We start from the raw sequence: 20801 nt of genomic DNA, 5'->3' as shown, positions 1-20801 counted from the left end.
CCAAGGGTAAATTGCAGTCAAATTGACTTATTTGAGATGGAAAGCAGTAGCCTACTACACACTCACATCAGCAGGATCCAAGTTAATCTCAGCGGTGCTCATCTCCTTTACAGTGAATCCAAAGATCCTAACACGGGTGCATCGTCAATACCTCAGAAACAACGATCGATCTGAAAACACCATGCCTGGATCAGCTCAATCCAACTACACCGACAGAGATGTGATGACTATATCTCATTCATAGAGATATTGTGATTCTTCTCACCTCCTTCCACTATGACCCGCCCAATGTTTGCAGGATACCCACTCTTGACCCTCCAAGGACACAAGTATTGCTTCCTTCAATCAAGCTCAAAGCTGAAATGGCTTCTTTTGAAAAAAGAAAAAAGAAACCTCTCCAAATCACAAACTGACACGCAATGACAACTCCGTCATACTGTCAATTTGAGCTCTGATGGCAGCTGAGTTATGACACAACTGAGGCACTAGTCGGTGCTAACGGACATATCCTTTTATGACCTTGTCCCTAATGGAGTCTAATGGTTTATGATGTGTAGTGCTGGAGAGAAAGGTCATCTGAGGGTTCACTCTATGCAGTCCCCTTTCCTGTGAGCGCAGGGAGAATAATGGGAAGGATTTATCATTCCGAGAATTTTTATCACGGTTAAACATAGGTGCCTCTGGTCAAATCTAGGGAATCCTCTTCATGGGTAATGCTGAATGGGGATGGACCAGAACAGATTTACTGCCCTTGGCTAAACTTGGCATGAGGTTAGCACCATCATATCTGTATGATTTCAAACATGATTGGGATAACTATATTGAATTTAAGGTGAAGAAATGGGAAGCTGGTGAATGATAGTAGGGGTCAATAGGGCTTTGAGCAGACCCAGACAGGTAACTGCAACACCTTCATAAGCTCAAATCAAATTACTCTTTAAAGGAAAATAATTGCAATACTTCTGCCCTCTAGTTTTACAGCTTCTCCGCAAAATCAGGAATGAACAGTCATCCAAATGCGAGTAGAAAGCACTACTTGTACAAAATTCAAGAATAAATGGTCCTCTGAATGTAGTGAATGAAGTTTCCTTTCTATAGATCTCGAAAGCCTCAGCAGGTCAATGATGAGGTTAAGCCTTCTAGAGACTGAACCGATCAATATAACTTGGCCAGACCATTATAGCCAGCCCTATAGCCAAGTGACAACTCATAGGTTATTTCTTGTTTAACAAAGTAACTCCAATCGGAAAGTCTCCTATCATTTGTGGAAAAGCTTGAGGTAAAGAGTAAATTCAGTCTAGGTTTGAGTTCTTCTGGCGGTTTTAGACAAACTACTTATCACATGTCAATTAACTTAACACAAGTCAATAAAGCTTCAGTGGTCTGTACTGGTGTAGGTACATGTTTTCTGGCTCAACTTGACTGTCAATTGTATTCCTGTCTTGAAACAGATTGGCACAAGTGCCTATTGACACATTTCAAATGGAGGAGCGCTTTGGCCATGAGCCCTTGTGGAATATCACGATTCCTGGAACACGGTTCAACACTGGAACTGGAGCATGATTGAGCAATTAGGGTTTTCAATCTGCAGGCAGCCGTCGACACTCATTAGCTCTCACCAGCAGAATCCACATTTTACACCCACCACCAACCTGAGGGTGGTCAGTCGGAATGATGTTAAGCAAAACACTTCAACATGCTTATTAGCACAAGCTGCCGAGCGCCAAGATAAATCCAGACGGACCGTTTGCCATAAATGAGGCCATGATAAAGATGGAACGGCATGAAATGCAACCCAGCATGGACAAAGATAGCCTTGGCTGTGGGTGGCCGGGTTTTAATTCTTTGTTCTTCTCTTCTGTCCTGCAACAAAGACCACTATAATTTAGATGACTGGTACCTCAGGAAAAACAGAAATATATTTTTAAAAAAACTTCACAGCAATAACCCATTTGAATAAAATACACGCGTATCCCTAATAGCCGTGTTTTCATTTGTCTTAAATAAAATATGGCATTTTCCATCATCTGAGCAAAAATAGATCTTCTATCAAAATTACTTGAAGCTTGTTTCAAACTGTAAGCTGTAAAGGTCAAGATGGACTCAAGGTACACCTAAAGAAAATGCCTAAAACCCTGTTCACAGTCACACTGGCAGTGATTTGCAGCATCAAAACAATGGAAGAAATCTTTCAATTTCAATGAGAGTCTGATTTCAATTGACATGAGCGGCAGCGTCGTTGGCTACACAATATGGACACGTCCAGCCACTTGACAGGGTTGAGAATAGTATAACTATGCAAATGAGCTGCAACATGATGCACGAATACAAATGGGAGGAAAGACAGTGAGGTGCACATGTGTAGGCAAGATGGAAAAGAAGATAATGTTACTTTGAGGGATTTTACTCTTCTATATGATTGGTCTCTGTCCCCATGCAAGGATATAATAAAAAATTATGTGAAAAAAAAAAGTCCGAAATTGTCAGAATAGTCTCAGGATGTACAGAGACCTGGCAACCTTCAGCGATTGTCAGAGTGTAAAAAAATTGATTCTTCTGTAAAACTACTTAAACCTCCAGCTGCACCATTCCAAAATAATAAGTGTTGTGAACTTTACAGTCCCTTGACATGACAGAACATAGCAAAAGAGGTTTCAATTTAAAAAAAACGCTGTTTGAGGCAACAGACAATAGCACACTTAGACCAGAAAGAGAGAGAGACAGAGAAAGAGAAAAGTTTATGGCAGTGCCATTCTGCTGGACTGACCAGCTGCAAAGTAATCTGAACTTCAAAAATACCCGCAGTAATTCAGCAATTTCAGACGTTCAGAAACTGAGTTGGTCTCTGACATTTCAAGCGGCGCAAAACCTTTTGGAACAAAAATCCATTCCCAATTTAGTGCAGTATGGAGCGATCCATACTTGGTAGAATTCATGTCAAGGACAGAGGAAAATCTACGGAGAATGGGGAACAAAATTAGAGAGGAATGTCAGATGACCTTCCATTGATTAGGTCACATCATGGACTTGGGAAAAAAAAATTAACAGAAAAGGTATTGAAATAATACTAAGTAACTTGCAACATCTAATACAATAATTAAACATCCACACTTTCATAGCCGAGATGATGACATGGCGAGTCCTGCAGGGACAAAATTATAAAATAATAAATAAAAATTAATAAATAATAAAAATTAATAAATGTACATACATGTATATTTGACAAGTAACATACATACACACACACACACACACACACACACATATATATATATATATGTATAATATATGTATAATATACTCTATGTTACTTGTCAACTATCCATGTATGCAAATCTCAAAAGCTGTACATAGAAGTGCATTTTTTGTGTTTCACATTTCATTAAAAAATAAATCATTAAAAATAGCAACAGGAAGGTGGGGCGGAGGTAGACAGCACGGACGCACAAATAAGATCCGTGAAGAAGTCGTGGAACACTTGAGGGTGCTTAAGGTCTTTATGAGGAGGAAACGCAGCGGGAGGGAGGGAGGGAGGCTGGGAATCCTCAGCAGGGAGACACTTTTGTGGCTCTGGGAGAAATGAAGGGAGCATCTATAATCATTTGGCGGTGTGGAACGAAATGAAGACGGAGGGGGGGAGAGCTTGCACTGTCATCCCAGTGTCAGGATAACCTGATTAGAGTCAGCCGTGATTCATCTATCGCTCCCACTCTTTCATCTGAGCTGTTAGGAAAACTTCTTCTTTGCGTTCCCTCCAACAAGCCGTAGCTTCCTGCTTCTCAATTACTTACTTTTCAGACTTTCTTTGATGCTTCTTGCATTTTCTCGCTCTCCCAAGGAACGTTTTCCAGTCGTCTCATCTTTCTGTCACATGAAGAATTAATGGCTCAGATGCACATTATTGAGCACATTCAAGGACTTAAAAATCTACAAACCAAAAACATAGACACTTTGAGACAGAGGCATTCATACACGCCTCAGGTCAAGTAGTAGCCTGGTCCCACCAGACTCTCATACATTTCATTTGTCCATTGACAAGCGTTAACCTCCTTGTAGGTGGGTACTCTGTTGAAGTTTTAAACTATTGGATCTGAGTCACTCTGGATCTGCCATAACCAATCGCTGACGTTTGGTCGTGACGTATGACTAGGGATGTAACGATATTGACGATATCGCGCTATCGCGGTGGTAAACGTGTCTCGATATCGTCGTGGTTGGGTTACAATATTAAAAGGACAGGTGTCCGTCACAAAGCAAGAGGAATAAACACAGTCCCGCGGATCACAAACTTCCAAGATGCCGTCTGCAAGTGTGTTTATTGTCTGCAACAAATCGCAGAAATCAAGGGAGAAGAGAAATGTAGATGAACTGCTGCGCTTGTGACAGGGCGCATGTTTACCTGAACGAGCAGAGAGAGAGCGAGAGAGCGAGCCCCGGTCGCGCGCGCGCACTCTCTCTCTCTCTCTCTTCGGAGCCAAGCAAGCGAAAGGCTCAAAAGGTCTCAAAACTAAGCGCTGTATTGCTCTCTCTCCCTCGCAGGCTCGCACATATTAATCAAAATAAATCGACAAGATGTTTTTTTTTTCCTGACGTACATGAACGCTAAACAAGTGATATGTTGATGTGCATTTTAGCATTGCTAATATTCCTGTGTTTTCGTCTCGTTCGGGATCCGTTTGAAGCTGAATGCATCACCTGAAAAGCTGGCACGTAACGTTACGTGTCAGTGTCAAATAATGTACACATAATGAATGGCGACTGTAGAAAGTAAAAGCTGAATCCCGGACATTTTGGGTGATCTCGAAATGTGGGACTGATTGTGCAAATCAGCAATGTAACGTTAGGATAGCCTAGCGTAGCAAACTAGCGATTTTTAAAAACGTTAAAAACATTTCAATAAACAACATAGTTGCAAATATATATGTACATAACTGTGTAGAGCACAAAACAAGACTGTCATAATTTTTTAATCAATCATTTAAGCCAAAAATACTTACATTTATGGGACTCTCTGGATGATATGCCTGCCATTGTTGCCGGTTGCGCAGTGCATTCTTGGTACCCCTTGGTTTCAAGTAAGCTCGCGAAAATTCTTGGTTTTAAGGGGTGTCTTCCCCTTCCCCTTCCCCTTAGCCCTATTATTTAGATTATCATCACAAACACTATCGTGAGCTATTTAACAATACCGTGAGCTTTTCCACAATATCGCAATAAATATCGTACCGTGAGGTCAATATCGAAATTGTATCGTACCGTGAGATTTTGATATCGTTACATCCCTACGTATGACAACTCAAACTAGCGCACGACATCTACGTCATCGTTCTCAGCCACTCCCTCTGTTCGCTGATTGGACCGGTAAAAAATTGACCGGAGAAAACCAAAGAATACACCACAATCCCAGACGTAGTACTGAAGGAAAATGAAAATTAAGCGGAAGTACGTAGGAGGGTGAAGTCAGGTAGTGCTGTACTGGATACAATCATGTCTTGATATACTGCCATTCATTTTCTAACAATATCCATGTATATGTGTTTTTATACGTATGTTAGAGGTAGGAAAAATAATGTATTAATTTCTGAACTAAATATGAACTGTTAAACTTCTTTAAAGCTCCAGTCCGTAACTTTTTTTAAGTTAAAAATAATCCAAAATAATTATATTAAAAAAAACGTATTCTGCCAGTGGTCAAAACTATCTGCTTGCCATAGCTAGATTCAAAACGGTTAGCTTGTAATAATGAGTAATATTTTAATTCCAGTGGTACTGGTGGGTTTCCGCGGGAAATTCGAGCATGTCTTTGCGTCATTACGTCACACCCGTACACATAAAGAAGGAGTTTCGGCTAGCCGGCTATACTGCGCGTGACGAGATGTTTAGATGTATAGGCTTTTCTCGCAGCACTTTACATGATTAAACTTATGGCATCCAGAAAGATCCAAACAACAATCATCAGTGTCAACTGGAGATTCAGCAGTTATAAAACCCAAAAGACTTCGTACTTCGGATTTAAGGTGGCTAGAGAAAGAGAAAGAAACCGTCTCATGCGAACACAAGGATTTAAACATCGGCAGGGCTTTTGAAAAGTGCGTGAACTCCGTGTTTTGAAAGGGTTCAAAACGGAAGAAGAGACGGCTTTTTTCTGCTGAACAAGTAAGACATTTCAATAGTTCAATCGTGTACAGTACGTTTTCTTAATTTGCACAGTTATGGAGTTTCCTTTGTTGTGCCTTTCTCGTTTTGCTATTATGGAGAATATGAATTCTGAACTACACAGGTAACCATAAAACACATTAAATTTAACATTAGTCACGCAATGCTGATGTGATGTTGTTAACATGAACAATTTGAGAACAAAGTAGGCTATAATTTGCACGGTTGCTGTAAATCGCGTTGATTAAATCTAACGAAGCTTATCATGTATTCGACATGATAAGCTTCGTTAGATTTAATCAACGCGATTGATTAACCTTAGTTAATCAATCTAAGGTTAATCAATTGCTTTTTCCCCCTTAGTTGGTCAGAACAAAAATGGATGTTACTTACTTGTTCAGAAGACATTTTCTTATGAAAATTCTTATGTTAGTCAAACTTTCAAAAAGTGAATCTGTAATTCTGTATGACAGTATCCACACAGCGCGGTGACTGACAGCAGCTCTCGCCTCAAAGCACTGTGTTCATCCGCGCTGTTTCATGCCGATTTACAACCCACGCAAAGATAATAATTCCGCGAATCACTGCAGTTACAGATTTCGAACAGACAGATGGCGACAAAGAGGAAAAGCTACGGACTGCAGCTTTAAAATAATTAACGCAATTAATGCAACATCCTTTTTTCCACAACCCACTCTCCAGGCCAATATGATGGCTGTAATTACTTGTTATCCTCATGAAATGAAAAAAATAAATAATAATAATTTAAATATTTAACATGTTTTATTAATAATCTATTTATAAGAGGTGCCAATATCGCCGATACTGGCCTTCACTGTAAATAAATTACAATTTTGAAAAATTGTGGAAACTGACAATTACATATTGGCTCAATTAATGACTTCCAAATAATTATCCCCATGGAAAAAGATGCATTGTACTAATCATAGCTTAAAAATTAAAAATGTATATTCACCAAATACAATTGTGCTCAGTCAATCTATCAAGTCGAAATGTAAAATCTGTGTTGGCTGAACAAGTTCCCAAATACAAATAACTGTAAAAAAAAAAAAATGCATGTGAATACCAAAATGCGCAGGAGAGCCGAACCAGTCGGTACTGAAGACCGAATCAAACATAATTCCCAAGAGAATTCAGATATTCGTCGGCACAAGTTTCAAGATGTTATGGTAAGTATTGAGCACTGTATTAGTTTTAAAAGGCATTTTGTAGAATCGCGAGTTCATACATTCATTGGTTTTATGATCGGTTTTTTTCACGGTTACCACATAATTATCTGATGGTAACCAACAGTTTTATTGTCCTCACGTCATATATGTACATACCGGTAAATACAATTCCAATAGCAAATTAATCCAATTAATTCACAAACACATCTGTCAAGAACATGTGCCATTTTACTATTTATTCATATAAATACTCAGGATAAATAATAAACTAGTAAAAGTACAGAAAAACATGACTTTCATATGATGATTATTCTATGAAAGTCACAATATGCCTACAACTCACAGTTTCTAGATAGTCTCAGAATCTGATATTCATAACTTCGAGGTCAGTGGCAAACAGGGTCAAAGTTAAAATTGTTTGACCTGTATGTTGCGTTACAGAGCTTGGCCTTCGCACAACACTGAGCCAGGGCTACCAATGCAGCTTGACACTTGGATGTAGTTCAGTGCACTGGGGAACATTGACTTGAATCATGTGAGAGAAACTCCTATGACTGAACATCCTCACATTGGCTATTCTTGGCTTAATTCTTTCTTTTTTGTCAATGTAGGGTGACGGCAGGTTCCCCCCTCTCTCTCTCTCTATCTCTCTATCTCTCTATCTCTCTATCTCTCTATCTCTCTATCTCTCTATCTCTCTATCTCTCTATCTCTCTATCTCTCTCTCTCTCTCTCTCTCTCTCTCTCTCTCTCTCTCAATCTATCTGTAGGATTGCAGAAGTTATGGGGCACAAGGTCATGCTTTACCCACCCCCACCCCTCACCCTGCTCCTGCCTCAATTATTTGCTTCAGGGGGCAATTACTCCAGCCTCGCAGACCTCTCCTTCCCATTTCCCTGTTTCTCTCTCTCTCTCTCTCTCTCTCTCTCTCGCCCATTTTCCCTCTCTCAGTTCACATCAATCACTTCACATTTTCCGCTCCCAACTCATTTTCCATTTTTGTGCATGCCATCCTGTTTTAAAATCAACCCGACTATGTTGGGTTCCACAACCGAAAGTCAAACTAGAGTTTGCATCAGCCTTAACCACCAGGTGTTCAGGATCATAACAGGTAGGTCTGCTGGAGTAGGGTTGGAACTAGGTGTAACGATACCGTCATGTCACGATCCGATACAGATCACGATACTGAACTCGTGATACGATATTATTGCGATACTCCAAGACATATGTTAAAAGGTTAACAAAAAATGAACTGTTGATTAAAATGCTAAATTTGGTATTACATTGTGGGTGTAAATGAACAAGCTTGGACTTGGTGCTGGAAACCCAAAGCACAGGACAATAGTGACACCAGAATAACAATATTCATGATTCTGCCATTATGTAACATTAGACATTTGGCATTAACAGGACCCACAAATATTCTCCCATTGATTTATTATACATTATATTAAACATTATATATAGCAGTTTAATGTAGTACTGACACTAAAACTCTGTAAACTTGAATTTTTTCACACAGTAATTTTAATTTTGGGTGAACTATACACAATACATATTGTCACTATCCACGATACATATTGTTGCATTTTTGTATTGCGATATATTGTGACATGATGTATTGTGACACCCCTAGTTGGAACTGAAGTCAGCAGGAAAGTAATTTCCAGGCGCAGAGTTGGCTTCCAATGATTCCCAACTGGTTTTGCATCAAGACCAAGCAACTAATCTAATCAAATCTAATGATTTCAACAAGAATTTCCAAAAGTGAGGCTCCATCCTGCAATGTTTCTGTAAGCAATGGAAACAGTGACGAGTCCACTTGTGCTTTGGTAGACCCAATTCCCGCATTCCATCGCTCTGGCTTTTTCCTAACCCGATCTCAAACGATGTTACGTATTGCTATCCGTCAAAACCTTCATCAGAGGTTTCTCTGGTGTGTAAATGCCGTAACCTCTCAGCCTAAAGTAACACAAATGAAAGCGGATGTCTTCCAATATTTCATTGAGGGCATCCAGGCCAGAACAATAAAATAAACCAACAGCCTTTGTGAGGAGCCGCCTGAATTGGTACCTCTGTTCTGAGATCAGAGTGGATATTGAGCGCTTGTCACTGGACGCTTCAAATCAATACCAGCTGAAGCCGAGGGGAGAAGGTGCAGATTGTGGGATGATTTATGCCTCACAAAGGGCGTCTAATAACCAGTTCAGAGTGTGATAGGCTCTACTAGGGCGGATGGAAAAAAAGCAACGCTGGAATCTATAGCTATTTGATTCACGAGCGCACAGCAAAGATCTGCTAACCCAGTGGGGAAAACTGTCTCGGCTTTTTTCTAGGGAATAATTCGTTTGGAAACAGAGTGTATGACCGCTCGAGGAGCGAATCAAGCATTCAGGAGCTGAGAGGTCTACAGTTCTACATCATAATAGAGTTCAGTGGGCTGAAAGTTTTGTGTTGAAAGCCGCATAAGAACAAGCGCTGCACCTCATTTTGATTCAATCTTCGTGAATTGTAACCAGGTGTCTATAAAGGTGCATTTCCACCGACAGCTATTAATCGCTGGAGACATGAGAAGGGAAGTAGTAATCCACTCAGAATTTGTCCTTTGCATTTAACCCATCTAAGTTAGTGCACACATTAGGAGCAGTGAGTAGTGAAAACACACACACACACAGTGCAAACCGTGGACAGTGGACACACACTTGCTGTAATCTGTAGTGTTTCTACTCCTCACAACAAGCAACTGTGTCAGCAGATCGACCATGTGAGCTACACCCCAAAATATGATGATTGCCTTGTTAAGTACCAAAAAATATATATATTGTGTTTTCCAAAATTATTATTATTATTTTTTTTTTTAGATTGATTTTTAAATAGTTTTTTATTGATTTTATTTAGTCACTGAATTAAGGTAAAAAATATTATTATTAAAGTCCCCCAGTGGTGAAAATTAAGCTTTTAATGTGTGTTTTATGTGGTGTTTTTAATATGCTTTAAGACAAACCATGTGCAAATTCATAAGTCAACACCATTGCTGAGTATTGTCTCCATATAACTGCAGTGGACCAAAGACAGTCTCAAAAACGCGGTTTGAAATCGCTGGTGTTTCTGACGTTAAAAACTACCTTGTAACCAATCAGGTCAACGATTGATCGTCAATGAGTGGATCTCTGAGCTGGTGTGAGTGAGTGGAGGCGGGGCTAATTTGCATATTCATGGGACCGCGTATACTAAATGAGGCAAGGGTGTAGAGTTACATTCAAACTATTTTAAGGCATGAAGAAAAAAAATTCTAGGAATTTTTTTTTTTATATATATATGTTATTTTGGAGGGATTGACTACAGGGGGACTATATTGTTGGCAGTGTGTGTTTTTCTCCATCTACTATTAGCGTAATGTTAGCTATATATGAACTCTTTGACAACTAGGACAGTCAACAAATAACTCTGTAAGTCGTATAAATTCTGACCCATATAAATGAAAAATGAAAAAAGTTATAATATCAAATTTGATAAATGTGTTAAAAAATATAGTTAAATTGATTTAACTTAAATTAAATTAAAATATTAACTTTCTGAAAGCACATTAAGCTGTGTTTCTAGAAAATTAGAAAGCATTACAATTAATGATATTAGGTGCGTCCATATTCGCGTACTTGTGCACTATTCTATGCTATTTTGTTGTATAGTGCAAATAGTGTGTTCATCCTGAAAATTCCAACATAAAAAAAGTTTAAATTTAACTTTGGTTATGCAGCAGAGGTGAAGGACTATCAGACGACAACAACAGGGAAAAAATGGTTCTGGAAGTATAACAACACAACAACGGTAATGCCGACACTGCAGAACCGGTGTAAGAGACAGGGTTACGGAAAATCAAACTGCAATTTCAAATAGTGCTCTGACTTCCATACATTATCTCACACTCTATAAAACTGCATTTCTCCTTCCATTCCTCTTGGTCTCCTTATCTGCATCCATCTATTCCCCGTTTCCCTCTCTCCCTGTTGTGTCTCTTTGATGCTGTGTCAGTAGAGGAGAGTGAGAGAGCGAGTTACCGTGGATAATGAGCTTTAATCAGACCCAGAGCTCACAGGAAGCACAATCATCAGACCAGCGCGCGCTGCGCGCCCGCTTTAACACACACACGCACGTTCAGAACGCCATATCACCTGCTTTTCTGAAAGAGATGCTATATTTAGTATAGTATATTTAAATGTTGAAAATACTGCAGTGCAGAAGTGTGTAGTATGCAGTGTGTACTGCGCAAAATGTAGTACGCTAGTGTTCCATTTTGAACATGGCCAAAAAAAGAGAAAAACTCCCAGACACAATACACGTCAATGTGTGTGTTTATATTTGTGTGTTTGTGTTTCTTACCCCTCTGAACTCAGATATGCTAATGCTAATCTATTTACTTGGCCGACTTTGAAACTTGCTTGAAATGTAGATTAAACCTCTAGTTTTTAAGGGTGCTCACATGAAGAAAAGCGTATGAAAATGTATGTACACTCACACACAGAGACGGGGACTTATCTGCTTTTTGCAGACTATGGTGTGTGTGTGTGTGTGTGTGTAGCTATGAGTCAGTATAAACTCTATAATCTCGGGAGTTTTACAAATGTTAAATATTCCCTTAGGCCTCGACAATGCGCCACATCCCACTCGCGTTCTCACACGTACACAATACACTCATGTTCAATCACAGAGACCATCAGTTACACACTCCCTATCAAACACACACTCTTTTCCAAAGCCTCGTGAGCTGCACTGCTATATACTGTTTACATAGTCAGCTAACTTCCAAGGTAAGCTATATAAAAAAAAATAGAAGCGAGTGATTTGAAACGCTCTACTGTACATTGATGGCAACTCTGCACTAAACTGAACTCCTCGTACTAAATATAAACGCAAGTAGTCTATATTACATATTTCAAGTCTTCTTAAGTTATATAACAGTTTTGTGTGATAAACAAGCCAAAATTACATTTGTTATTCACTGAAAATTACAGACATGGTCACTATTGACACTCACTATACGGAAAAGTGCAGCATGGACATTCTGCAAAACATCTTCTTTTGTGTTCCACAGAAGAAAACGAATCCAAATGGTTTAAAAAAGACATGCGAGTGAGTGAACGAATACAGAATTTCATATCTGGGTGAACTATTTATTTAAGCCCAAACTGAAGTCCTTATCTAACTCTCATAGCTTCCATAACATCCTCTTTTTCAATCTAAATCCTCTTTCTTATAATCCTTCAACACGGCTGCTGTGAATCTGGCCCATGTGTGCTTGTGTGGACTTCATATGGTTATGTCCTCTACATCTACAAATAAAATCAGTGATGTGGACACTGGAAAGAATGACTGTGAGAGTCTCATTCCCAGCGGGACACGGCGTCGGGGTGTAGGTGCCAGGACGGAAACAGCGAACGCAACATTTGCATTTAAAAAGGTGACATTTGCCATGTTGGTCTGGAGCCGCAGGAATGAGAGGAGAGGCAGGTGCTGGGATAGCCCATATTCATCTCGGTGACAGGACGACAACAATGAGAATGTCAAAGCCAAGAGTAAGACAGCACACCAAATCACACACACACACACACACACACATATGCTCCGAACAGAGACCGCTGTCCAAAATAAACCTGACAATCCGCCCCCTCATCTCTCAAACCCATGTGGAGATAAATTGGTGGCTGTTCAAATCGACTTTTACCTCATACCGAAGTAATTACATGAAAACAACGTCTGCAAATTGTAATATCTGTTGTAGTCACATTAAACTTCAAGTTCAGGCAGGGTGGAACATGCATTATTTATGTGATATGTGGAATAAATTACATTGTAAACACAGACTGTTTAGACCTGAGGAGCATATGATTAGTGTGAGTTTAATCGTCTTCATTGTTTCTGAAGAGCAGTCGGGTCGTTTGGAGTTCATGTGGAAGTGTTGGTGCTGATGAGACTCGTGTTCGCTCGGTGAGGGCTTCTGATTGGCAGCCCGCTCGGTGAGGGCTTCTGATTGGCTTTTGAATTTTTACATTTGTTTTTTTGGCGGGTAGATTTTTCTTAATCGGAATGGTACGAAACTTGGTAAAGGTTTTGGCACTTGCTATGTGAATACATGTAATACATTTTTTTGAAAATATATATGTTTCATATAAAAATTTAAAATAGTATTTTTGCACATTTTTCATGACAATAAACGTAAAATTCTGTAACTTTTTTAAATTCACCTTTTACAACTTATTTTCACTTCAGCAATAACCTGCCAAGTGTCGTCTTTGAAAAGAGATCAAACTTAAGTCTGTGTTAAAGATTTATGACAGTTTCAGTTGGAAATGAAATTTTCAGGTCTATGCTCAAAAAGTGAATAATGTAATTTAGCGTTAATATAATTTAGCACCATAAAATCCCCTAAAAATACAAAATATTAAATAAAAAACATTATCGAACTAAAATACAGTACATTAATTTCTTTGAAATAAACCGAAACCATTTTTGACCGACACGCGAAGAGCACCAGAGGGTTAAAAACATAACTGGTGTGTATTTTAGTTGCCAGTCCTACAAAAACCTTCGGTCTCTAAGCCTCGGGTGTTGCTTATTTCCAAAAAGATCTTAATTTGGGCCTCGGCCTCCTGGAAAAACCTCAAATGTGCAAATATCTGAAAGAATTGTAGTGTTTACGGTCTCTAATCTTGCTGAATTTATTTATTGCTGCTTGTCCTGGCCAAATCCCTTCCTCGTTAATATCCGTTAGAGCAAAAGGAAAACAGTTACTATATACGTTTGCATCTAAAATGATATATTTTGAAGTATGTGTGGAAGATGATATTCTAAAGTAAGGCATTCTACAAGTTTGCCCCCATTTCCAAATAATAACAAGCATCTCATAATTTAATACGCCTCCCTTGAAAGACAATTATCCTTAATCAGGTTCTTTGGTCTTGGGTTTTAGTCTCGGTGTTCCCACGACTGCTTTTATCAGAGGAGATAATTATGGGCCAACTACTACCCAGAGTATAGTTTTACAGGATATAAATATCATTATGAGGCTGTAGTCTCGGTTTCATTCATCAATTCATTTGTTTAATCTTTATTTTTAAACAACTTTAGGAAAAACTAGAGGGAGAAATGAACTCATTAAACACCCAACACGTTGTTCCAAACCTGTATGACTTTTTGTTTTCTTGAAAAACAAATAGAGATGTTAGGCAGGATATTCATGCTGTTTTTTAGATACAATAATAGTAAACATTGACCGGCTCCAAAACTATCACAAAAAAGCATCATAACAGTATCAAAGTAGTCAATATGACTTACAAATGCATTATGTTTTATATGAGCAAAAATTTGTTATTCAGCCAGATTGAATTATGTGCATATGCAAATATGGCACCTCTAGATTTACAAGACACAAGAACAAAAACAATTGGCATCATCAACTTTTTTTTTTACATTTGAGAGCTGCAACAAAGGGAAAGATTTTCAGTGAATAATGACTTTAAATAAATAAAAAACACACAAAGCTATCATACAGTATAACTTCAGAAGACTTATGAAAAATATAGTGCATGAGTTAAACTGACTATACTTTTATAGTGGTTTTTGTCATTTTTTGGAGCTTTAGAGGCTTTGGTCACCATTCAGTTTCATTATATGAGCAGCGTTGACATTCTGCTAAATTTCTCCTTTTGTGTTTCATAGAAGAAAGTAAGTCAAATCAAGGTTTGGGTGAGGAAATGATGACAAATTACATTTATGAGTGAATTATTTCTGTTTTTGTGTGTAAATCTGATAAGAAAGAATGAAATCTTACCTTCATTAACACGGATTCGCTGAGCTTTTCTCGGTTTACAATCTTTATGGCGACCTTCTGACATGTGACACAGTGGATCCCGAGCTTTACAAGGCCTAGAGGGGGGGAAAAAAGAAAGAAAAGGTTGAAAGAAAACCATTGGTCTAATCATTGGTCTGCATCCACAACATTGGTCTGCAACATGGCTGAGCAATTTAATCACAACTGCACAAAAAACCCTTTCACAGGCCATTTCCTTTCACACACCGAAACACGAGCGTCTTTCCCTCGGCATCTGTGAGACGCTCCATTCATATCTCAAGACCGACGGCCAGGTATAGTAGATAAGCAAAACTGTGAGCCAAATTGATGGTGTACAGCAGCAACCTAAAGGCCTTTCTGCTTTATCACTCGTGACGTGGAGTTTCATGGTGCGCGAGCAGCTCAAGGAAATCGTTTCTACGAATCATCCGCCACACGGTTAACACTTTTATTAGTCAAAGTGTTGAATGTTTACAGGCTTACAGAGCAATGCGTCACGGTTCCCCTCTCTTCTCCATACTTTCAAGGACTTTCTAAAGAAAAATCTCTAGCGTAAATACCTCAGGCCCTTCCACGATTGTTGAGCAAGCATTTTCAAACGAAACAAAAACCACTAAAGACGATTCAGCAAAGTTGTTTTGCACCACGAACTGTTGGGTAGATAGGGAGGGTTTGACGCCTGTGCGAGACAAGATAATGAATGTTTCACATCCTAAGGTGCACGCGTATCGGAAAACTGACAAGCGCATAAACGAAAAATGCTGTGATTTGCAAAGAGGATGAGGTGAATGTTTTTAGTTTGTAATAAAGTGTAAGAAAACCCCCCACCTCATCCCAACCAAATCCTCATCCCCGATGACACTCAACAGACACTCGTGAACAACCACTGCTCTCATGTGACTCAATGGCTCTTCACAAGCTAAAGGAAAATGGCTGCTTTTGAAGGGTTTTAAGATGAATAGCAAAACTATCCACTGTTGAAGAGGAGATGAAATGGCTAATTCTATGTCTGTAATGAAACTGTTCATAATATAATATAATATAATATAATATAATTAGTGCTATAAAGATGTATGTGTATAGCGCTTTTCAAATCACCATTCAGCCCATGTCTGCTGTGCGATTCAACAAGTGGCACTGAACTGAAGTAGCTTGTCATTATCTTTTATATTTTTTTTAGAAAAACATTTTGAGCAGAACAGTATTTTAATACATTTTTATCCAATAATCCTTAAAAAATCCAACTGTCATGATTCCCCAGTACTTTATGTTCCAGGACTCTTATTTTGATATTCTTTTGTCTTGTTGTGTCTGGTTTGTTTCCTTTGTTAGTTTCCATGACAACTAATCACCTTCACCTGTTCCTGGTTATCCCTCTTGTTACCCATGGTGCGTCCCAATTCGCATACTGTCTGTCCAAAATAGTATTCGAAAATATAATTAGTGTGTCCCAAATCGTAGTATGTTGAAATGAGTGTTCCAAAGATACCCGAATGGTCTACTTTTCCGGTTAGAATCCGAAGTGCAGATCGATGCAAACGCTAACGGCTAATATTGCCGTTAGTTTTTTTTTTTTTTTTTTTTTTTATCAAATAAATGTAGCCTTGGTGAGCAGAAGAGACTTCTTTTAAAAACATTAAAAATCTTACCGATCCAAAACTTTGGACCGGTAGTGTATAGGGGGAAAAATAATATATACACTCACCGGCCACTTTATTAGGTACCCCATGCTAGTAACGGGTTGGACCCCCTTTTGCCTTCAGAACTGCCTCAATTCTTCGTGGCATAGATTCAACAAGGTGCTGGAAGCATTCCTCAGGGAGTTTGGTCCATATTGACATGATGGCATCACACAGTTGCCGCAGATTTGTCGGCTGCACATCCATGATGCGAATCTCCCGTTCCACCACATCCCAAAGATGCTCTATTGGGTTGAGATCTGGTGACTGTGGAGGCCATTTTAGTACAGTGAACTCATTGTCATGTTCAAGAAACCAATTTGAAATGATTAGAGCTTTGTGACATGGTGGAAGTAGCCATCAGAGGATGGGTACATGGTGGCCATAAAGGGATGGACATGGTCAGAAACAATGCTCAGGTAGGCCGTGGCATTTAAACGATGCCCAATTGGCACTAAGGGGCCTAAAGTGTGCCAGGAAAACATCCCCCACACCATTACACCACCACCACCAGCCTGCACAGTGGTAACAAGGCATGATGGTTCCATGTTCTCATTCTGTTTACGCCAAATTCTGACTCTAACATCTGAATGTCTCAACAGAAATCGAGACTCATCAGACCAGGCAACATTTTTCCAGTCTTCAACTGTTCAATTTTGGTGAGCTCTTGCAAATTGTAGCCTCTTTTTCCTATTTGTAGTGGAGATGAGTGGTACCCGGTGGAGTCTTCTGCTGTTGTAGCCCATCCGCCTCAAGGTTGTGCGTGTTGTGGCTTCACAAATGCTTTGCTGCATACCTCGGTTGTAACGAGTGGTTATTTCAGTCACTGTTGCCCTTCTATCAGCTCGAACCAGTCTGGCCATTCTCCTCTGACCTCTGGCATCAACAAGGCATTTCCGCCCACAGAACTGCCGCTCACTGGATGTTTTTTCTTTTTCGGACCATTCTCTGTAAACCCTAGAGATGGTTGTGCGTGAAAATCCCAGTAGATTAGCAGTTTCTGAAATACTCAGACCAGCCCTTCTGGCACCAACAATCATGCCACGTTCAAAGTCACTCAAATCAACTTTCTTCCCCATACTGATGCTCGGTTTGAACTGCAGGAGATTGTCTTGACCATGTCTACATGCCTAAATGCACTGAGTTGCCGCCATGTGATTGGCTGCTTAGAAATTAAGTGTTAACGAGCAGTTGGACAGGTGTACCTAATAAAGTGGCCGGTGAGTGTATATATATATATATATATATATATATATAAGGAAAAAATAGAAAAAAAGATAAATAAACCGGATTAACGGTCACAGCATGGCCTATAAACTGTGACATAGTGGTTTATTTAGTATAAGTAGGCGAATGGGGACGCAGCACCAGTGTCTTTACCCCTGCGTTTCCTTGTTTCTTCTGTTGGACTATTATCATCATCCTCATGTTTGGATTATTGCTATTGAACTACTTTTTGGATTATCTATGTGTTTGTGTGTTCATGGAATAAATACTGCTATAAGATCCTCGCCTCTCCTCATCCTTTCTACACCCGTGACTCATATACATATAATGACTTCAATGACTTTCTACACAGCAACTCATACATATAATGACTTCAATATACTTTTTCTGTGAGGAACGCGTTTTTAATTTCCTGAAACTGTCAAGGTGATACAACTGTCCTGGGTCACAATTTAGGTGTGTTATGTGTCTTCATGTCTACTGTGTACTTGTTCATTAACTGTGTACTTGTTACTTCTGTAAAATGTTAGGCAAATTGTACCTATTGTGTTTATGTTGTATTGAAGAAAAGAAAAAAGAAACTTGGGATACAAGTAGGTGGGATACAAGTAAGGTTAGGGGACAGGTTTGGTGTTATGGGTAGATTTAAGGGTCAACCGTGTAATTATAGATGTAATTACAGAAATGATTACAGCTGTAATGACATGCAGGTATTTTTGTTAAATATAACAATGTAAAACATGTATGTACAGAATAAGTGCATTGTATCAAATGACTAATTTAAATGTAACTACATAGTAGTTAATAAGTAGTTTCCTTTTTTTATTTCTTTCACTTGGAAGTTATGACGGATAAGTAAGGATATTAATTATATTGGATAGGTGAGCTGAAAATTTTTGTGAGTAAATGTAAATGTGGAGGATGTATTGATCGCGGCTGGGGAGCAGATCGGTTACGACAATATTTGCTCGGCTTTTCGAATGAATAAGGCGGAGGTGATTTTCGTGAAAGAAGAAAATTTGGTTAATCGTCTGATAAGCAACGGCGTTGTGGTAAGTGGTGCTTATATTACTGTTTCACCGCTGGTTACACCCACTACTAGAGTGACGAAATCAAATGTGCCGCCATTCATTAAGAATAGTGAAATTGAACGAGCTCTTGGGAGTTACGGAAAGTTTGCTAGTCCAGTTAAAATGATTGCTCTTGGATGCAAAAAAATGAGGCTTTGAACCACGTGTGATCATTCAGCAGACAAGTTTTTATGTTTTTGAATGAACAAGATTTGGATGTTTCAAATGAAGGCATGAAGGAGAATCATATTTGGTGTATGCGAGTACCGGGAATAATAAATGCGTTGAATGTGGAGACATTGGGCATAAGAGGGTTGCATGTCCACATAAGGCTCAGAATGTTGAGAATATGCAGCAGAATGTTGATGATGGAGATCGTGAAATAGATGGAGGAGTACAACCTCAGGCTGTAAGTGAAGTACATGATAGTGGCGTTGCTGTGGGTGATAATTTGAGGCCTAGTGAGGAGCCTACTGTTAATGTGAACCAAAGCAGGGACACTGAGGGAATGATGAGGGCTGGTGAAGTTACAGTGACAGCAGAAGTAAGTGGAGTGTAGAAACGGTGATTAGAGAAGTTGGTGGAAGTGAAATCGAGCCACAATCTGAAACATCACAGGGCTTTGAAAAGAGTAACGATGACAGTGAGATGGTGGATGACGATGCTTGTTCGGAAATTTCAGAATTTGGTTCCCAAGTTATGGGAGAATTGTATACATTGCAGGAAATAAATGATTTCTTGGATGCAACTTTTGGTAAAATAGTTGAAGTTAATAATTTCTTCCCAAATGTGGATAAGTTTATTGCTTCGGTTATTACAGAGAACGATAAGCCATGATGAACTAAGTAAGAAGAAGAGATTTCGTTTGAAGGAACTCTTAACGAAATTACGTCAGGGTAAATCAAATTATTAAAGCAATGATTAAGTTGCACAGGGTGTCTCTCTTACTATGGTTTCTTTTATCCTTTCATTTTTCAATGGAGTTTCTTAGGGTTGGCTCCTCAAACATAAATGGGGGTAGAGACAGGAAGAAATTGGCAATGGTTTCAGAATTTTTGCAAATAAAACAGAATAATGTTGCCTTTTTACAGGAAACGCATACTGATAATAATAATGAAATAGAATGGGGTATGTGGTGGGGTGGAAAGCTCGTTTTAAGTCATGGGTCAAATAGTAGTGCTGGGGTTGCTATTTTCTTTTCAAAGAGCATGAATATCAATATTTTGAATGTTGAGGAAATTGAAAAGGGGAGGACTATATTAACAAAAATAGAGTTTGGAGGTTTTTTGTTTGCTTTTCTTAATGAATATGCCCCGAACAAAGGGTCAGAAAGGGCGAGGTTTTTTATGAAATTGAATGAATCTCTTTAAAAAATTGATGATGGTGTGTGTATTATTGTAGGGGGAGACTGGAACTGTACAACAGATTTCACTGTTGATAGAAATGGTGAAGAACCTCATAATCAATCTAGTTAAGTACTATCCAAAGTAATGGGGAAAAAAAAGAGGTTTGGTAGATATATGGAGAGTAAGGAATGGAAGGGAAAGACAGTACACATGGGTTAAAGTGACTGACAATATTGTGGGGCTAGATTGGACCGGTTTTATCTTGGAAAAATATGGAACAACAGAAT

At 39.0% G+C, this 20801-nt stretch overlaps 2 protein-coding genes across 7 annotated transcripts in view; one reads left to right on the top strand and one right to left on the bottom strand.

The window, feature by feature from the left end:
* ldha (lactate dehydrogenase A4) overlaps positions 1-20801 on the top strand; it is a 243088-nt gene that overhangs the window by 51712 nt on the left and 170575 nt on the right. The window lies entirely within an intron of this gene.
* The window catches only part of brsk2a (BR serine/threonine kinase 2a), a 252756-nt gene that overhangs the window by 115607 nt on the left and 116348 nt on the right, over positions 1-20801 (bottom strand). For all 6 annotated transcript variants that reach the window (XM_056252082.1, XM_056252083.1, XM_056252084.1 and 3 more), the window contains exon 2: positions 15172-15266. In XM_056252082.1, the coding sequence (XP_056108057.1) occupies positions 15172-15266 (95 nt within the window). The remainder of the gene's footprint in view (positions 1-15171; positions 15267-20801) is intronic.

The sequence above is a fragment of the Rhinichthys klamathensis genome, unplaced genomic scaffold (assembly GCF_029890125.1).
Source record: "Rhinichthys klamathensis goyatoka isolate OS25496 unplaced genomic scaffold, OSU_Roscu_1.1 h1tg000092l_1, whole genome shotgun sequence".
NCBI classification, from domain to species: Eukaryota; Metazoa; Chordata; class Actinopteri; order Cypriniformes; family Leuciscidae; genus Rhinichthys; species Rhinichthys klamathensis.
Note: the sequence above shows the minus strand (reverse complement) of the source record. Positions and strands in the feature narration are given on the sequence as shown.